At 39.1% G+C, this 14,995-nt stretch overlaps 2 protein-coding genes across 2 annotated transcripts in view; both read left to right on the top strand.

The window, feature by feature from the left end:
* The window catches only part of ppm1lb (protein phosphatase, Mg2+/Mn2+ dependent, 1Lb), a 58,050-nt gene extending 49,780 nt beyond the window's left edge, over positions 1 to 8,270 (top strand). The window contains exons 3-4 of the mRNA XM_034701995.1: positions 4,915 to 5,076; positions 7,625 to 8,270. Coding sequence (XP_034557886.1) covers positions 4,915 to 5,076; positions 7,625 to 7,965 — 503 coding nt within the window. The 3' untranslated portion in view covers positions 7,966 to 8,270. The remainder of the gene's footprint in view (positions 1 to 4,914; positions 5,077 to 7,624) is intronic.
* A 3,759-nt stretch (positions 8,271 to 12,029) lies between these two features.
* Positions 12,030 to 14,995, top strand: LOC117825453 (ADP-ribosylation factor-like protein 14). The gene is made up of 2 exons (XM_034701316.1): positions 12,030 to 12,589; positions 14,263 to 14,995. The coding sequence occupies exons 1-2, from the start codon at positions 12,275 to 12,277 to the stop codon at positions 14,569 to 14,571; spliced, it is 624 nt and encodes a 207-aa protein (XP_034557207.1). The 5' UTR covers positions 12,030 to 12,274; the 3' UTR covers positions 14,572 to 14,995.

Below are 14,995 nucleotides of genomic sequence, written 5' to 3'. Positions count from 1 at the left end.
TGTTTTCCCAGGTTTACTCTGGCTGTAGATAGCAGTTTTTTTCACTCTTTTTTAGGAACACATCATGTAATGATTGCCATCAGGACATAAAGATCCTTTTAACCAGTATGACAAAAAGTGTATCTAAATCTGATTACCAACCCCAGCTTTAATTGCAGTGTGAAATATTCAGCCTAGGGAAATGGACACAATGTTGATAAAACATTTGGTGAACACCAAACATTTTTGACAGGCTCTGACATCTTAAATATTTCAGAGAAGTAATGTCAGTTGGGGAGCAAAGCAAAAAATAGGAGAAGAATGGTCTCTCTTCTTTTTCCTCTGTCTCCTCCCTCACCCCTCATTGAAGTGGGGGAGTAGGGGGAGAGAGAGTGTACAGCCCACACCAGCAGGGTACCCTCTAGCCCAATCAGGCAGATTGTGGCAATGATGTATGGGTTTTGTTGTAATATAAAGATGCTCTGCTTGTTGATCTGATGGATGCTGGCACCAGAGCTAACTGCTAAGCCTCCCCGAGGTGTTATGGGCCAAACTTTGCAAAACACCAGCGAAGGTAGGTGCTCACTTGATAACCCCAGTGATGCACTGCCTCTCACTGCCCATCTGTGTGGGGGACATTAGTAACCATGCGGTAGGCTTCTCAACTCATTCATGGAGGATACTCATATGCAGGAATGATGGGAAGGTGAAATTAAACTAAAGCACAAGTCCATTGTGTTTATTTCAAATTCAAAGTTAGTTTCCTAAAACAACACAGCTCATCTTTAATGTGAGTTCTGACATCAGATTTTACATTTCAGAGCGTCTGTTTCTTGATCTCAACAAGCAGACTTTTTAAAAAAGCAGTTCACCCTCCTTTCACTGAGGGCCTGCAGAACCATTACATGGCTGAGATGTTAGCTTTTCTTTGTGATGAATTATCTATAGTCTCAAGCAACTTTTAAGTCTTTGTAAGTTGGTCTTTGAAAGTGCTCTAACTGTCAGACTCAAGGATTCATATTCTGTGTTTGCCGTGTGAGGGCTGCGGAGACTTTTTATATTTCTGCGCCTACAGGATTGTGTGAGAAGGAGGGATATTGGGAGGTTGATTACCTGAAGGTTGAACTCTACACAGACAGGCATTCATGGGGTTGTCTAGTAAATATGCAAAAATAGCTTACAAGCCTGGTCAGGTTCCATTGTTTGTGGAAAAAAATATGTCAGATAAAAAAGTCGTTGAGGTTTTTCCTGCATGATTTTGACATCTATCATGAGTCCCATGATGTTTTATATAGCACAGTGCTTTCAAACCACTTCCTGTCATACAAGATCAACTTTGTAACTACTGTTACTACACCTTACATCATGTGTTTTCCACAGATAGGCCTCTTTTTTTTTACTGTACGTCATGATAAACAGTTATCACCCCTTCTCTTTGCATAAAAAACAGCGGATGAATGAGTATGTGGTTTAAAAAAAGGAGAAAAAAGAACCAAAAGCAAAATCCTCACGTAGGTGTTCAAGTACGCTGCTGCTGGCTGAGTGTTTCTGGCATCTTTTTTCATATAAAAATAAATTAAATGGCACATTATAGAAAGCAGAGATTGTCTGAAGCTTCATCGTGACGTAGTATGTAAATTCAGAGTGTTGCACAGACTTGATAAAGTGGCTCAAGATGCTCAGGCTGTGTGCAAAATGCTAAAAATAGCATCACTGTAAATGTTAACAGTCCAAGAAGGGCGGGTAAGGCAGTATGGTGGCTCGACAGAACTCGATGGTGTGGGTGGACTAATGGGAAGGTAGTGTTTTCTAGGAACTCGGAAGAATACAAAGAGACAGTTGAGCAGGGTGGTGACAGTCCAGCTTTAGCATTTCTCACCGAAATGCCACACAGAACATCAAGCCATTAAATATTCTCCTGATGTGTTGTGGACTCTTATACTCTTAAGTCCCTGCCAACTTTTAACGACTGACTCAATGCAATGACACAAACAGGAATGGGGCTCTAAACCTGGCAGAGATGTTAATCTCATCTGAGTGCTGCTGAAGGTGTGCCCGGCTGACCCAGGCCAATAATTAGGATGAGCCCTAGATGCATGCAGGCCATGGTGCCTTTTTAATGGGGGAGTTCTGAAAGTGTGCTTGGCATGACTGGGCTAATTGGGTGAGGGTGTGCTAGCTAGGCACCTCAGTCCATTATCTCAATCACCATGGGAACTAGATAAGGATAATTAGCTGGACAGCATGGCGTAGTGCAGCAGCAGCAGCAACTATAGGCACGAGGAGACGGATTAGAGGTGCGTACAATGATGAAAGTAATAGAAATGGATTTTTCACAAACTGTGAGTAAAAGATTTAGTAAGTCATTTACAATTAAGTAGCATCAATATTCACTCCATTCATCTTCTCCTCACCTCCAGCTGCTGCTCTTTGTCTTTTTTTGTCTTTTCTGGCATGTCTTTGTGTTCATCACTTCTTTTCTCACCACTAGTTTCAAATGAGAATAATAAAATCATCGTCCCACTGAGAAGTAATCTCTCTTCTGTGTCTCTCTCTCCGTATCTACTCAACTCTTCCTCTGCATTTAATCTGCATCCACTCCCTGCCTGTGCTTCCTCTTCTCCTCGGCTCAGTCTTCACACAGCGAAGGAAGCAGCAACAGAATAACTAAAGTGAAATGATCAACACTTCATAGGGGGGATTGATTTATTTCTCTTTTCATCGTAACTAAAACTGAAACACAAAAATATATGGAACTCTGAAGGGAGATCTTAAGACTGTGTGGGTCATCCACTTTCCCACATTGACATTTAAACCAGCTCTGTTAGTCTTCCTGTATCCCCTTTGGCGTTTTTTGTTTTTTTTCTTTTGCAGTAAAATCCTCAGAATGTCTTCCTTATATGTCCCATTTCCCCGTCTCTGTCCTTTATCCCACCCACCCTTCTTTCTCTGTCCGGGTGGTCCAGACTAGACCAGTAGGATTCCCTACTTTCACATTCTTTTTATTTTCAGTCCTCGCCTCCTCTCTCTCTCTCTCTCTATCTCTCTCTATCTCTCTCTGTCTCTCTCTCTCTCTTTCTCTCTTTCTCTCTTTCTCTCTCCCTTTCCCTCCCATTTTTGTCTTTGCTCTGTGTGAGCAGATGGCCAGGCAGGCAGATCTGTTCTTTCTCTCCAGGACTTTGGATCTCACACAATAGGCCTCAGATTGGGAGTCCAGACTCTGTTCTGCCTGGCTGGGAAGCTGAACAAAGAGAGGAAGAAGGAAAAGAAAGGAAAGAGTGGTTGGAGTGGTACGAGGAAGAGAAGTTACATCAAAGAGGGTTTTTTTTGGAGTGTTTGTACACGTCCTCATGTCTTCCACTGTTGTGCAGGAGGAATGTGTGTACTGCAAATAATGGGTTTTTCCTGAGGTTATACAGAAATATATCGCTGTCTCCTTAAAAGTCAGCTTTAATTAAAGGTTGCTTTGATTTAGTGTTAGGTGATCTACTTTCTGTTGACATAGCTTTGCAAGGCATCATTTATTTTTTTAGCACTTTTGTTTATGGCTGTAATAGTATTTTATTAGCCATGCTAGCACGGTTGCTTTACTGCTGGCATCGTCTTTTTTTCAGCACGTACTTCCAGTTTGGTCTTGACTTAAGTGCTGCAACAATGACATGACGGATTGGTCTGAATTTTTTGCCATGGTCTAATGTTGAGAAGTTTGAATGACTTTCATGGAGCCCTGACTTTACATGACCAACATGAGGCTAACTTGATGTCTCAGGTTACTAGATGGACTGCCTCGAGATTTGGTGCAACATTTCCTGTCCAGCACAGAGGAACTGCAAAACTTTGTGTGATCCTGTTTGTTTTTTGTTGTTTTTTTACTGTTGTGCGATCACCTGGGCCTAGTTGTGTGAAATTAAGCTGATCAGACCACATTTTGAGAACCAGTAGCTCAAAGAAAAAAAGATCAAGAAATCAGAGCAGGTGTTTATCCAGGTGTTTCCTCAAGTTTGTGTTTGTGATAGCTTTGATCCAAACAGTCAGGATTATCCTGATCCAAACTTGAGAGCTAGATTGAGACCGGAATACAAGGACAAAATGTTGGGTTTTTTTGTTATTGTTTCTTTTTAAAGTTATATTTTGTGCTTTTGGCCGTTTTTAGATAGGACAGCTGAAGAGAGACAGGAAACGTGGGGAGCAGAAATGCAGAAAATGGTCGCAGCTGGAAGTCGAACCAGTGACCTCTGCGGCAAGGACTATAGCCTCTGTATGTGGGGGGCGCTTAGATCACTAGGCCACCGGCACCCCTAAAATAAAAATAAGAATAAATAATAAAAATAATAAATAAAGAAAAAAAATACAAATACAAATAAATACATTAATAAAATAAAATAAAATAATATAAAATAAAATAAATAAAATAGTTAATAATAAATAAAATAAGTAGGTACATAAAAGTTTTTGAAAAATAATAGAAAAAATAATCACCAAATAGCTGATGATATCAAACACAAAATACAATTTTGAGGATATTTCAGCTTGTATTGAATTTGGCCCACCCTGTGGACAATGTGCGCAGTGTTCCTGTAAATAGTCCCGATAGTCTGGATCTAGTTTAGGGTTATCTAATCCAGTTTCCTTTGAAAAAACCTCTGGAAAAATTGATAGAAGTAAGATTGATATCTTGATCCTGGATGGCAAAAATAAAAGTGGATTTTTAAACCTAGATCATTTTTATTCAGGTTCAACCATTTTGAACAGTCAGGCCCTGGTTGAAGTTTTAAACGTCTACTTTGGTTTATGACCAAATATCAACAAAGCGGCACCATGTTCTCCATCCATCCTCCACAAATGTACCAAACTGAAACTTCTTTCTTCCTATCCTTCCCCTCCTTTCTTTTCTCTGTCTCCCCCTGTTCCCCCTTTCTCCTCCCTCTGTTTTAGGTACCACATGTCTGGTGGCTCTGCTGTCTGATAAGGAGCTGACGGTGGCCAACGTGGGAGACTCTCGCGGAGTTCTGTGTGATAAAGACGGCAACGCAATTCCCCTATCGCACGATCACAAACCGTACCAGCTCAAAGAACGCAAGAGGATCAAGAAGGCTGGTGAGGAAACAGCTGCAGTCCAGAGACGCAGACTTTTCATAAAACTGAATCTGAGGATGGAGTCAAAACTCTGAGATTGTTGTCATGAAAGCATAAAATAAGTCTTTTATGATCAAAGCTAAGCACTATTACCCCTTTTCAACATATTGGGACATCAAACATCAAACCCCGGTGACTGATAACACAATCTGCTTCTAAATGAGTGTGTTATCAAACGCAGCCAGACAGTGCACACTGTGTTTAAGGTATATTTCTAGGCATAGCTCTCCTTCCTACTCTGTCTACATATTATCTGTACTGAGAGTTTGTCTGCAGGCTGCCAGATTAGTCAGCCAGTGTGGTCACTGTCAGGATGGCCCGCTATCTCCACCTAATGGTCTGACTCGGTAGTGGAGGAATTATGCAGGAGCCACTTCACTGACTGGTCCTTCTTGTGAAATACCGGCTACTAGATTTACTGATATCCCCTGTCGTTTTGATTAAAAAATCATATTAACTAATCATAACTGCGTATACAGTCATCCTCTCTCACGAGGTAACATTATCCTGGTATGGTGATGTTAGTCTCTCTTTGTGACACAAACACTGAAGAAGAATTAATGATAGAAACTTTACGTCTGCACCACAGGCTCCAGAGGCAGAGCTGATGATCTGATCAGATTTTAAGAGCAGTGTGCTGCATAAATTTACACATTAATGAGAGGGGACCTGATTTTCTTTAAACGGTTGCAACTTTTAATGAAGCGATGTGTATGTGCGCTGGAAAACAAAAAGCTTTGAGTAACAAATTAGAAATGTAAATTTGTAAAGTACTCAGTGCCAAACAAGAGTTGAATACAACAGCTACATGAAAAGTAAAATCCAAAACACTTCATTAAAACAGTTTGGACATCAATCATGTATTTTTGAAAAATCTGCCAAATTAAAAGCTACAGTATTTAAAAATAAGAGCCATGTGATACATAGAATCAAGTTTTTTGGCACTTAAAAGTTATTAAAGGAGTATTCCCAATTTTTTTTCCTTAAAAGCTATACATTTGAAAAACTATCTGACACTATCGCCAACCTTGGGTCTTTACAGATGTAGGTATGTTGGAAAATCCCATAGAGACAATACCACATGGCTGTAAGTTCATTTAGTTGATATCTATATTGCATTTATTTAGCTTTTCTGCTGCATGTTTTTCTGCAAGTTTTTGAATCAACTTGTTATATTTGTCTGAAGTGTCATGAGTATTCATACTGTAGTACCACTGCTTACACTATTGCAGTACAAATGTTTTTGATATTGATGTTTTTATCATCATCAATCAATTAATCAATCAATCTTTATTTGTATAGTGCCAAATCCCAACAAGCGTTATCTCAAGACGCTTTTACAAACATAGCAGGTCTAGACCATACTAAATTATTAACAGAGACTCAACAGCAAGACAAGGTAAGATTCAGTCTGATTGCAACTCACAGTATTTAGCAAGTTACAGCGGCGATGAAAACTTCCTTTTAACGGGTAGAAACCTTGAGCAGAACCAGACTCATGTCAGACAGCCATCTGCCTCGACCGAGTTGGGGTTGGAAAGGGGGATAGAGGAGAATAAGAGAGAGAGGTGGCAATGGTAGTGATGAGACGAGGAGTAGTAGTAGCTGTTGCTGCTGGAGTCCATCATGTCCGTATCATATATTCTCTTTTCTAAGCTTGCCACTAATGATGTTTGGAAGTGAAAATTAACTGAAAAATTCAAAGATTTCAAATTGATACAAGCCAATGGTTACATTTGGACAGTAAAGATTGCTGCACGTTACTTAAAAAAAGGTGGTAATTGATGCAATCATTAGCTTCATTCCTTACTTTAGTGTGTCTCTCTTGAGTTAAAATGCAATTCTAAAACAACATTTTTCCAGCAGCTGTCAGAGCGGCCAGCTGAACAGGCCGTCACTGCTTACGTAGCTTTCGTTAAGGACTTAAAGGTCATATCCTCTGTGGGGTGTTTTTTCTCTGGGAACTTTGGGAATTTAGCTAACTGAAGAACAGTTAATAATAGAAAGTTGCTCATAACAGGATTGATTTGGGGATAGAAATGAAACTCCAAATCTCTGTGTTATTCAAAAGCTGTCTGTGGCCTTGTTGACTCGAGTCGTATCTATGAAGTCACTCTGACCCAGTATGGAAATCTCCCCTAGTCATTTCCAGCACAATTCCCTGGTTACTGATCAGTTAAAGCCAGAGAGGATATGCAGCTGTACTTCAGGATGTGACAGAAATTGAAACTTATCCAACGTAAACAAAGTTTTCCATGAGCATGAGCAGTAAGCATTGAATTGAATATAATAGATAATGAAAAGGCACACTGCCAGTTAGTCTGTTTGGACTAAACTGATCTTTTATCTTCCAGTTTTAAAACAGAAACATGGAAAACATCTGCTTCTTAGATTTTCTTTGCTGGTATTTAATCATTTTGCTTCCTCAAATTCTTGTTTCACTTCCCCACAACCTCCCAATTTGTGCTGTATCACCTTCCAACTATTTCCCTTCTCTCCTCGTCATCAGGAGGCTTTATCAGCTTCAACGGCTCGTGGCGTGTTCAGGGTATCTTGGCCATGTCCCGTTCCCTTGGCGACTACCCCCTGAAGAACCTCAACGTGGTCATCCCCGATCCTGACATCATGTCATTCGACCTGAACAAGCTGCAGCCCCAGTTCATGATCCTGGCGTCCGACGGCCTGTGGGACACCTTCAGCAACGAGGAGGCGGTGCGCTTCATCAGGGATCGACTGGACGAGCCACATTTCGGCGCCAAGAGCATCGTCCTCCAATCCTTCTACCGCGGCTGCCCTGACAACATCACCGTCATGGTGGTGAAGTTTAAAGGCAGGGCTGGCGAGAAGTAGACCACACACATTATCTCTATAATGTTTGAATATATGTAGAAGTAAAATAAGTTTAAGATGAGAGGTTTTAAAAGAGAGATGAAACTTTTTTCCGCGCAAGGACTATTTCTATCATACATTTACAACAATGTGTCCTTCGAGGCGTCAAAACACACACCGTCCACTCTCCTTTACTTTTACTGAAAACTAAGAAAATGTCTCTAATTTAGGTTTAGAAATGTTCTTCTGACACTTTAATGCAAACTGGGTCACTGTTATGCAAAATAAACAGATTCAGCTCTGTGCAGCTGTGTGTGCATCCATGAGTCTGCACATATTTGTGTGTGTGTGTTTCTGTTTGCAAGTGTGGGAGTGAGTGAGGCGAAACAGAGTCAGATCAGTCTGTAATGTGATAATTGCACACGTGCCACATTAACATCCAAGTCAATGTCTAGCCAATAATAAGAAATTAAAAACGAACAAGACAGCATGGAGTTTTACTTTCACATTATTTTACTCCATATGGTTGTGACCACAATTTTATATCCTCAGTTTGCCTCTTACTGAAATCAAAGTCTACCAAGTTTAAGCACTGCTGATCTGAACCGTCATCGTGTCTGCAGGTTGGTCTTTTTTTTCAGGATCAAGTGCGTATCACTGGTGCAATCATCTGACTTTATTCCCTTTATACATGATCAACACAAATAGTGATATGCATATGATTTTTTTTCTAATATCACCACACTTGTACAGCAAGAGAACCCATCACAATGTCCTATCACACTTGCCAATGATGGATTTCAGGTTTGAGTTGCCACATTTTTGAAGTTGAGTCATTGAATGTTAATGACAGTTAAAGAGATTGCTGTTACTTTCTGTGCTGTTAAGTTTATTTCTGTTTTGATTGTTGTCCTTTTAAATGCTGCGACTCCTCTTTCATTTGTACTGAGCAGCCCAAACTTGTGTGTCCACTGATTAAAATCTACTTTAAATGGGTGTAAAAAATATACAAGTCTTAAAGCAATACCTCCTTGGACAATGGGGCCATAATGATGTTACATATCATTATGACCTTTACTGCTTTTTGTTCAATCAAGATGTTGCATGTTATCTGGTGATAATATAACATTGACTGTTATTCCAACACCTGTAAAGACAGTAAAAAATGAGGTATCACCAACAGAATTTGGCAGATATACTTTAAATGTATGTATTATTTCAAACTTCAACCCTTTCAATAGTTGTTTCATCATAATTCTCAGATATTAACTCCTCAGTGTCTTCTTCACTCAGAGATGAACATTCTTTATTCAGCCTCAGATCACATTACCCAGAACTGTATCTCAAAATGTAACAAGCCTTTGAATGAAATACGTTATTGTTGCCTTATGTTTTTAAACTGTTCATTTCCTGTTTTGAAGTCAGCTGCCAAAACCACTTCTCAACGTCAGTCACACCATGCACACTGCACGACCTCGCGTCATATCTTAACTCACGTGTAAAAAAAGCATTGTTTGAATGATGTCTCCGAGAGACATGCAATTCTAAGATGAATGTACATACTGTCCTCATGTTGTTAACACCCGTCCACTGTTTCTACAGCAGTGCACCTGCTCATGGATTGTTTAACTTCAGATATAGAAGCCAGATTGGAGAGTTGTTTGTGCTTTTTTTAGTTCATGTTCTCCCTTGATTATGTATGTTACAGAATGTTTGTGTGACATTTGTACTTGTTTTTGTTGACTTTAATAAACTGTAAAAAAAAAAAAAAAAAAATGAAAGAATTCAGAAATTTTAAAAATGTAAATCAAAGAGGTAACATTAAAATGATAATGATCATATCATTTTTTTATGTGCTTGTCTTTTCTATTATTAGACTGCTCCTTCCATGCTGTGCAGATTTGCACATTGGTTGATTATCTTTAATGTGGGATGGGACTTTAAAGCAAAAACATGAAAATCAATATTGCTACTGAACATTACAAGAGCCTTTTATTGCTCCCAATTATCTCTTAAAGCTCCTGTGAGGGGTTTCAGCTGGTGATGAAACAAACTGGAACAAATATTGATGCATCTTTATGAGCTGCTAAATCAAATCACATCATCAGCATAAAGACTCATTAGTTCTATAATTTTTTTTTTCAATGTGTGAAAACGTTCAACTGTTAAAGTACGGTCAGAATTTGTGGTAAAAACAAAAAACAAAAAAACAACGCACTTGTTACTCACATACAGGAAATATTTAAGAGGTGGCCGTACTGGTTTGTCTAAAAGGGGCACCAAAATCAACAAATCAAAAGTTTGTTGAAGCTTTTAGGTTCTTTCTCATTTTTAGAAAATGTTTGTTTTATTGAAGAAAAGGGAGCACAAAAAGAATCAGAAACTTTAACATACAACTGTAATATGATAAGTCTTGTGTACATACATATGTTTAAAAGTTGTACACAAAAAGATATGCCTGCACTGTTAATACAAATCAATCCTGCAGTTTGTTTCAACATGACAAGTAGAGGACATTTCATGAGTTGAAGATGGCTCAACACGCCACCTACTGTTCTGAATCAGCTTTGCACTTTGGGGTGGAGTTAAACTTGAATTACCAAGAGCATGGTCATCACAGGAATTTATATATTCTTAAATTGTGTTAAGCCTCTGCACTAGCCTGCATTTATTTTGCAATGGCTCTCAAATTCTCAGACTAATCCAAGTTAAGCTATGTCATACTGAACATATTGAGTGTATGACTCCCTTAATTGTAAAACTGGGAAAAGCTTCAACAATCAGATACAAACTAATTTAACCTACAAATCAGCCTACAGTCTAGTTATAAATCAGGACTAAGCAGTGCACGGGCACACAGGTTTAAAATCAAGCAGAATGAGGAGTATTGAAGTATTTACTTTAATGGCACTCATGAAACTTTATCACCTGGTTCAACTGTCAAACATACAGTGGTGGACAGTAACAAAGTAAATTTACTTGAGTACTGTACTTAAGTACATTTTTTGAGTATCTGTACTTTACTTGAGTATTGGATTTTTTGGGGGGAACTTATTACTTTTACTCAACAACATTCAGAAGACAACTATTGTACTTTTTACTCCACTACATTTCTATCAATGCTCTAGTTACTCACTACATTTTCTTTGAAGTCAGCTCATGAATTTGTGGAACAAACACAGAGCCAATTTCACTCAGATCAGGCAGTTCATTTAGAGGTGGTAATGATGGCTATAATTCTCCACCTGAGCACCCATGGCCATATCTTCAGCCTGTGTTTTGAAATGAAGAATGACACTTATCATTTGAAATGTTCTCCCTGTTTCCCACTCTGCCCAAACATATAGAAATTCACTATCCAGCCTGAGAAAGTGTGTTGAGCTACATAACATTTGTTTCATTCCAGATGAACATTTCAAACTAAGTTGTCTGTGCTTGGAGTAACTTAGTTGCTGTTTTTATTCCATGGTATTTTTTTTTAGAGATTTCAAGTAATGGTTTCTAGATTACCATGACATAACATGTAGTTTCTATGTATTCTTTACTGCACCTATGTATTTTGAAAATACAACATTTTGAGATTTCTTAAGTATTTTTGAAGCAAGCACTTCAGTACTTTAACTCAAGTAATAATCTGACAGAACAACTTTCCCTTATATTGGAGTAATATTTGACATGGAGTATCTATACTTTGACTTTAAGTAATGAAGCTGTGTACTTTGTCCACCACTGCAAACATAGTAACATTACAAAAAAGTCTATCAAAATAATTCACATATCATCTGCATATCGAATTATTTGAGACTAATAACAAAACTTGCAGAAAGAGTTTCCCCTCAGCCAACACTCCTTCAGTCTACAGATAAAACTACATTTCCCCATCAGCCAGAGCAAGTCATCTTCCACCAAAAAGTCCCTGTGATGTCACTGCTGTAGGACATCCAGCCAGGAAGACACACAATCTTCACGTCCTGCCGAAGATGGACTTCCTGCGTGCTGGTGCGTGTGATGATCCAGGGCAGGTGTGGTATGACTCCACTGACTGCGCTGCTGTAATTGGAGAACTGCATGTATTCCCACTTAGTTGCACCGTCACTCTGGATATAAATAGGTTTACTGAAAGCCATGCGGGGACAGAAGGAATCCTATCACAACAGAAGGGGGAGGGCTCTCAGCCTGGGTGTACATAAAGCATACACAGCAGAGAGGGCAGACACACTAAGCCCACAGATAGACAGCACAAAGGGAGACACTGGGTGCAGACTTCTTAGTTTACACAGCTATACAAGAGGAAGAAGACGTATAGACAGACGCTGCAGTGTTAAAGGCCATGGGCATGTATGGATCCAAGCCTCAGAAACAAGCGCAGGTCCTGATGCTGGGCCTGGACGGATCAGGAAAAACCACCCTGCTCTACAGGCTGAAGTACAATGAGAGTGTGGTGACCGTACCCACTGTGGGCTTCAACGTGGAGACACTGGAGACGGACAGGAGCAGCCCGGGCCTGACAGTGTGGGACGTGGGCGGCCAGAGGAAAATGAGGCCCCACTGGAAGCATCATTATACAGATACAGCCGGACTTGTGTTTGTGGTGGACAGCTGGGATCAGAAGAGGCTGGACGAGACTCGCAAAGTTCTGCATCGGGTAATTAAATCAATAATAACTCATTTTGAATATAAACACATCTATTTAGCATTTAAAAATCCCTCGCTTTAAGTTCTACTCCATTCAAAAATGAATTTGCTTGATCTTTCTTCATGTGGTGGTTTAACCTTCATTGTGTTCGCCTATATCTCATTTTGAAACTAAACTGATTTGTGATATCATCACTTGACCAGTTGCAATTTTTACCAAACATGCAAATACACTTTACTTTTGTGCAGGCCTGAAACATCTAGTGCACAAACCCATCCTACAATCAACTAGGACTTTACAGTAGAATAGGAGAGATTCAAGTTTTGTGATTAGAATAGATATTTTTCATTTTAGTGAAGCGGAAGAACTTGTTTAAGGAAAAAAAAACCTCAACCTCAAAAAACCTTGTGATACAAATCACATCACTTCCACATGACCTACATGCAACATGTCTGGAGGGGGTGTTTAACAAGAACTTAAACATACGTGCTGTAATGCAAAGGGGGAAAGGAGGAAAACTCCTCACAGGAGCTTTAATAATAACTTCAAATGTTTTTTAGAGCTGGTAGTGACAGACTGAAATAAATACCAATGTCTCTTTATGTCAAACAAAGGGAAACAAGACCACCAGCAACAACTTTGATCATTTCTATAAGTTCATTTTGAATGCTTATTGCTACTGCCTCTTGGTAGGTGTCAGACGACTTTCATAAAAGTGCAGAATCAGCTTCTGCTCACATTTATCACTGCAAAGATTCACAACATGATGCTTTTTTCCACCATTCAACGAAAGCAGTTGGAAATTTTCCATCAGAAAACTTTAGTTTTGAATGTGTATGACAAAATCAGCATAGAGATAAAAAGGACAGCTTGTCCACAAGGGGCAGGAAAATTGATGCAGGAGCTTTAACCTACTGGTCAACAATTGACCAAATGTAAAACTGCATAAAATTTAATTCACTCTGAATTATTATTACTTTCGATAATACAGCTTTAATCATATCTATATGGTCATGAATCAATATGATAAAGTAGATGCATTGGATTTTATTACATCTATGTGATTTTGACAAGATCAAAATCGCAGTCATTGATCACTGGTTCATAGTTGTTTGCCGATTCACAATTGTTGATAATACCTGAATAACATAATACTAAAATAATATTAACATTAATATATTATTATAATGTGTCTGTATGTACTGCAATGGTTGAACATGGACAGATCATTAAAGCTACTGTGAGTGACTTTTGGCTTCTGTTGATTTTGGGGCCCTCTGTGGGCAGAGATGTACAGTACATCTTGTAGCTTTGGTAATCTTGTCATGTATATGCTAAGGTAGTATTTTCTGACTAATAATATCATCCTGCTTCATTTAAGCAGTCAAATGTGTTGCTCATTGTTCATGTTATATAGCAGAAATTTAAAGAAAACGCTGTGCTGTCAATCGTCTAGTCTGACACCTACCTCCTCACAGTAATTTCAGGCACTAAAATTGACAATACAGAAATTGTTACTCTTCCTCACTGATGATCTTGTATGCTTTTTTAGTACCTATTGAGTCATCAGTATCGATTTCAATTAGTTTCACATCCAGTTGAAAATTCCTCACAGAGGCTTTAAAAATTGTCTTACATTGAAAAGTTTTAAGTATTTCTTACTTTGCTTCTCCACTTTCTAGGTCCTGAGGTATGAGAGTCTCAGAGGAGTTCCTCTCGTGGTTCTCGCCAACAAACAGGACCTTCAGGGAGCTCTGAGCCCCGAGGCTCTCTGCGTCAAACTGGACTTGAGACGAGTCTTTGAGGGCAGGGCCTGGTTCATCCAGCCATGCTCAGCCATCAGTGGCATGGGACTGGAGGAAGGTTTCAGGAGGATTGTCTATCTCTTGAAGACGCCACTGAAACAGACTCAAGAGGACATAAAGGTTAAGATGAGGTCCAAAGGCCTCAGTATAACAGCAATGAAACAAGTCTTCCTCTGCAGGAGGTGAAGGAGGAAAATGTTAAAGAAAGATTAATTCATTTGATGAGTAGGGTTCCTTCCCGTCATCAAGTTGAGACCGCGCTGTGGCCGAACCTCGAGGAACAGCATGATCACAGTTTTTAAGGTTTTAATTTCTGTGGCTGAAAGAACCTCAGGTTGATGCTGGTGACACACTGCCTCCGGATCATGGTTGTATACCATGAGGATGCTGATATGAATTTTGGATTATGAGGAGAATTTTAAGAAAACAGCAGATTTGAGCTTTTGCACACTGAGTCTGAAAGTTTACACACTGTTCATGATAAACAAAAGCTCAAAGAAATGCTCTTTTCTTGTTGTGAAGCTGTTTTTTTGTTTATGGATGATACTTGAAGTTCCAGAGTAAATTATAGAATTTCTTGTTTTGTGTCTATTATTTAAAATTTTATTTA

Source organism: Notolabrus celidotus, chromosome 14 (genome assembly GCF_009762535.1).
Source record: "Notolabrus celidotus isolate fNotCel1 chromosome 14, fNotCel1.pri, whole genome shotgun sequence".
In the NCBI taxonomy this organism is placed as follows: domain Eukaryota; kingdom Metazoa; phylum Chordata; class Actinopteri; order Labriformes; family Labridae; genus Notolabrus; species Notolabrus celidotus.
Note: the sequence above shows the minus strand (reverse complement) of the source record. Positions and strands in the feature narration are given on the sequence as shown.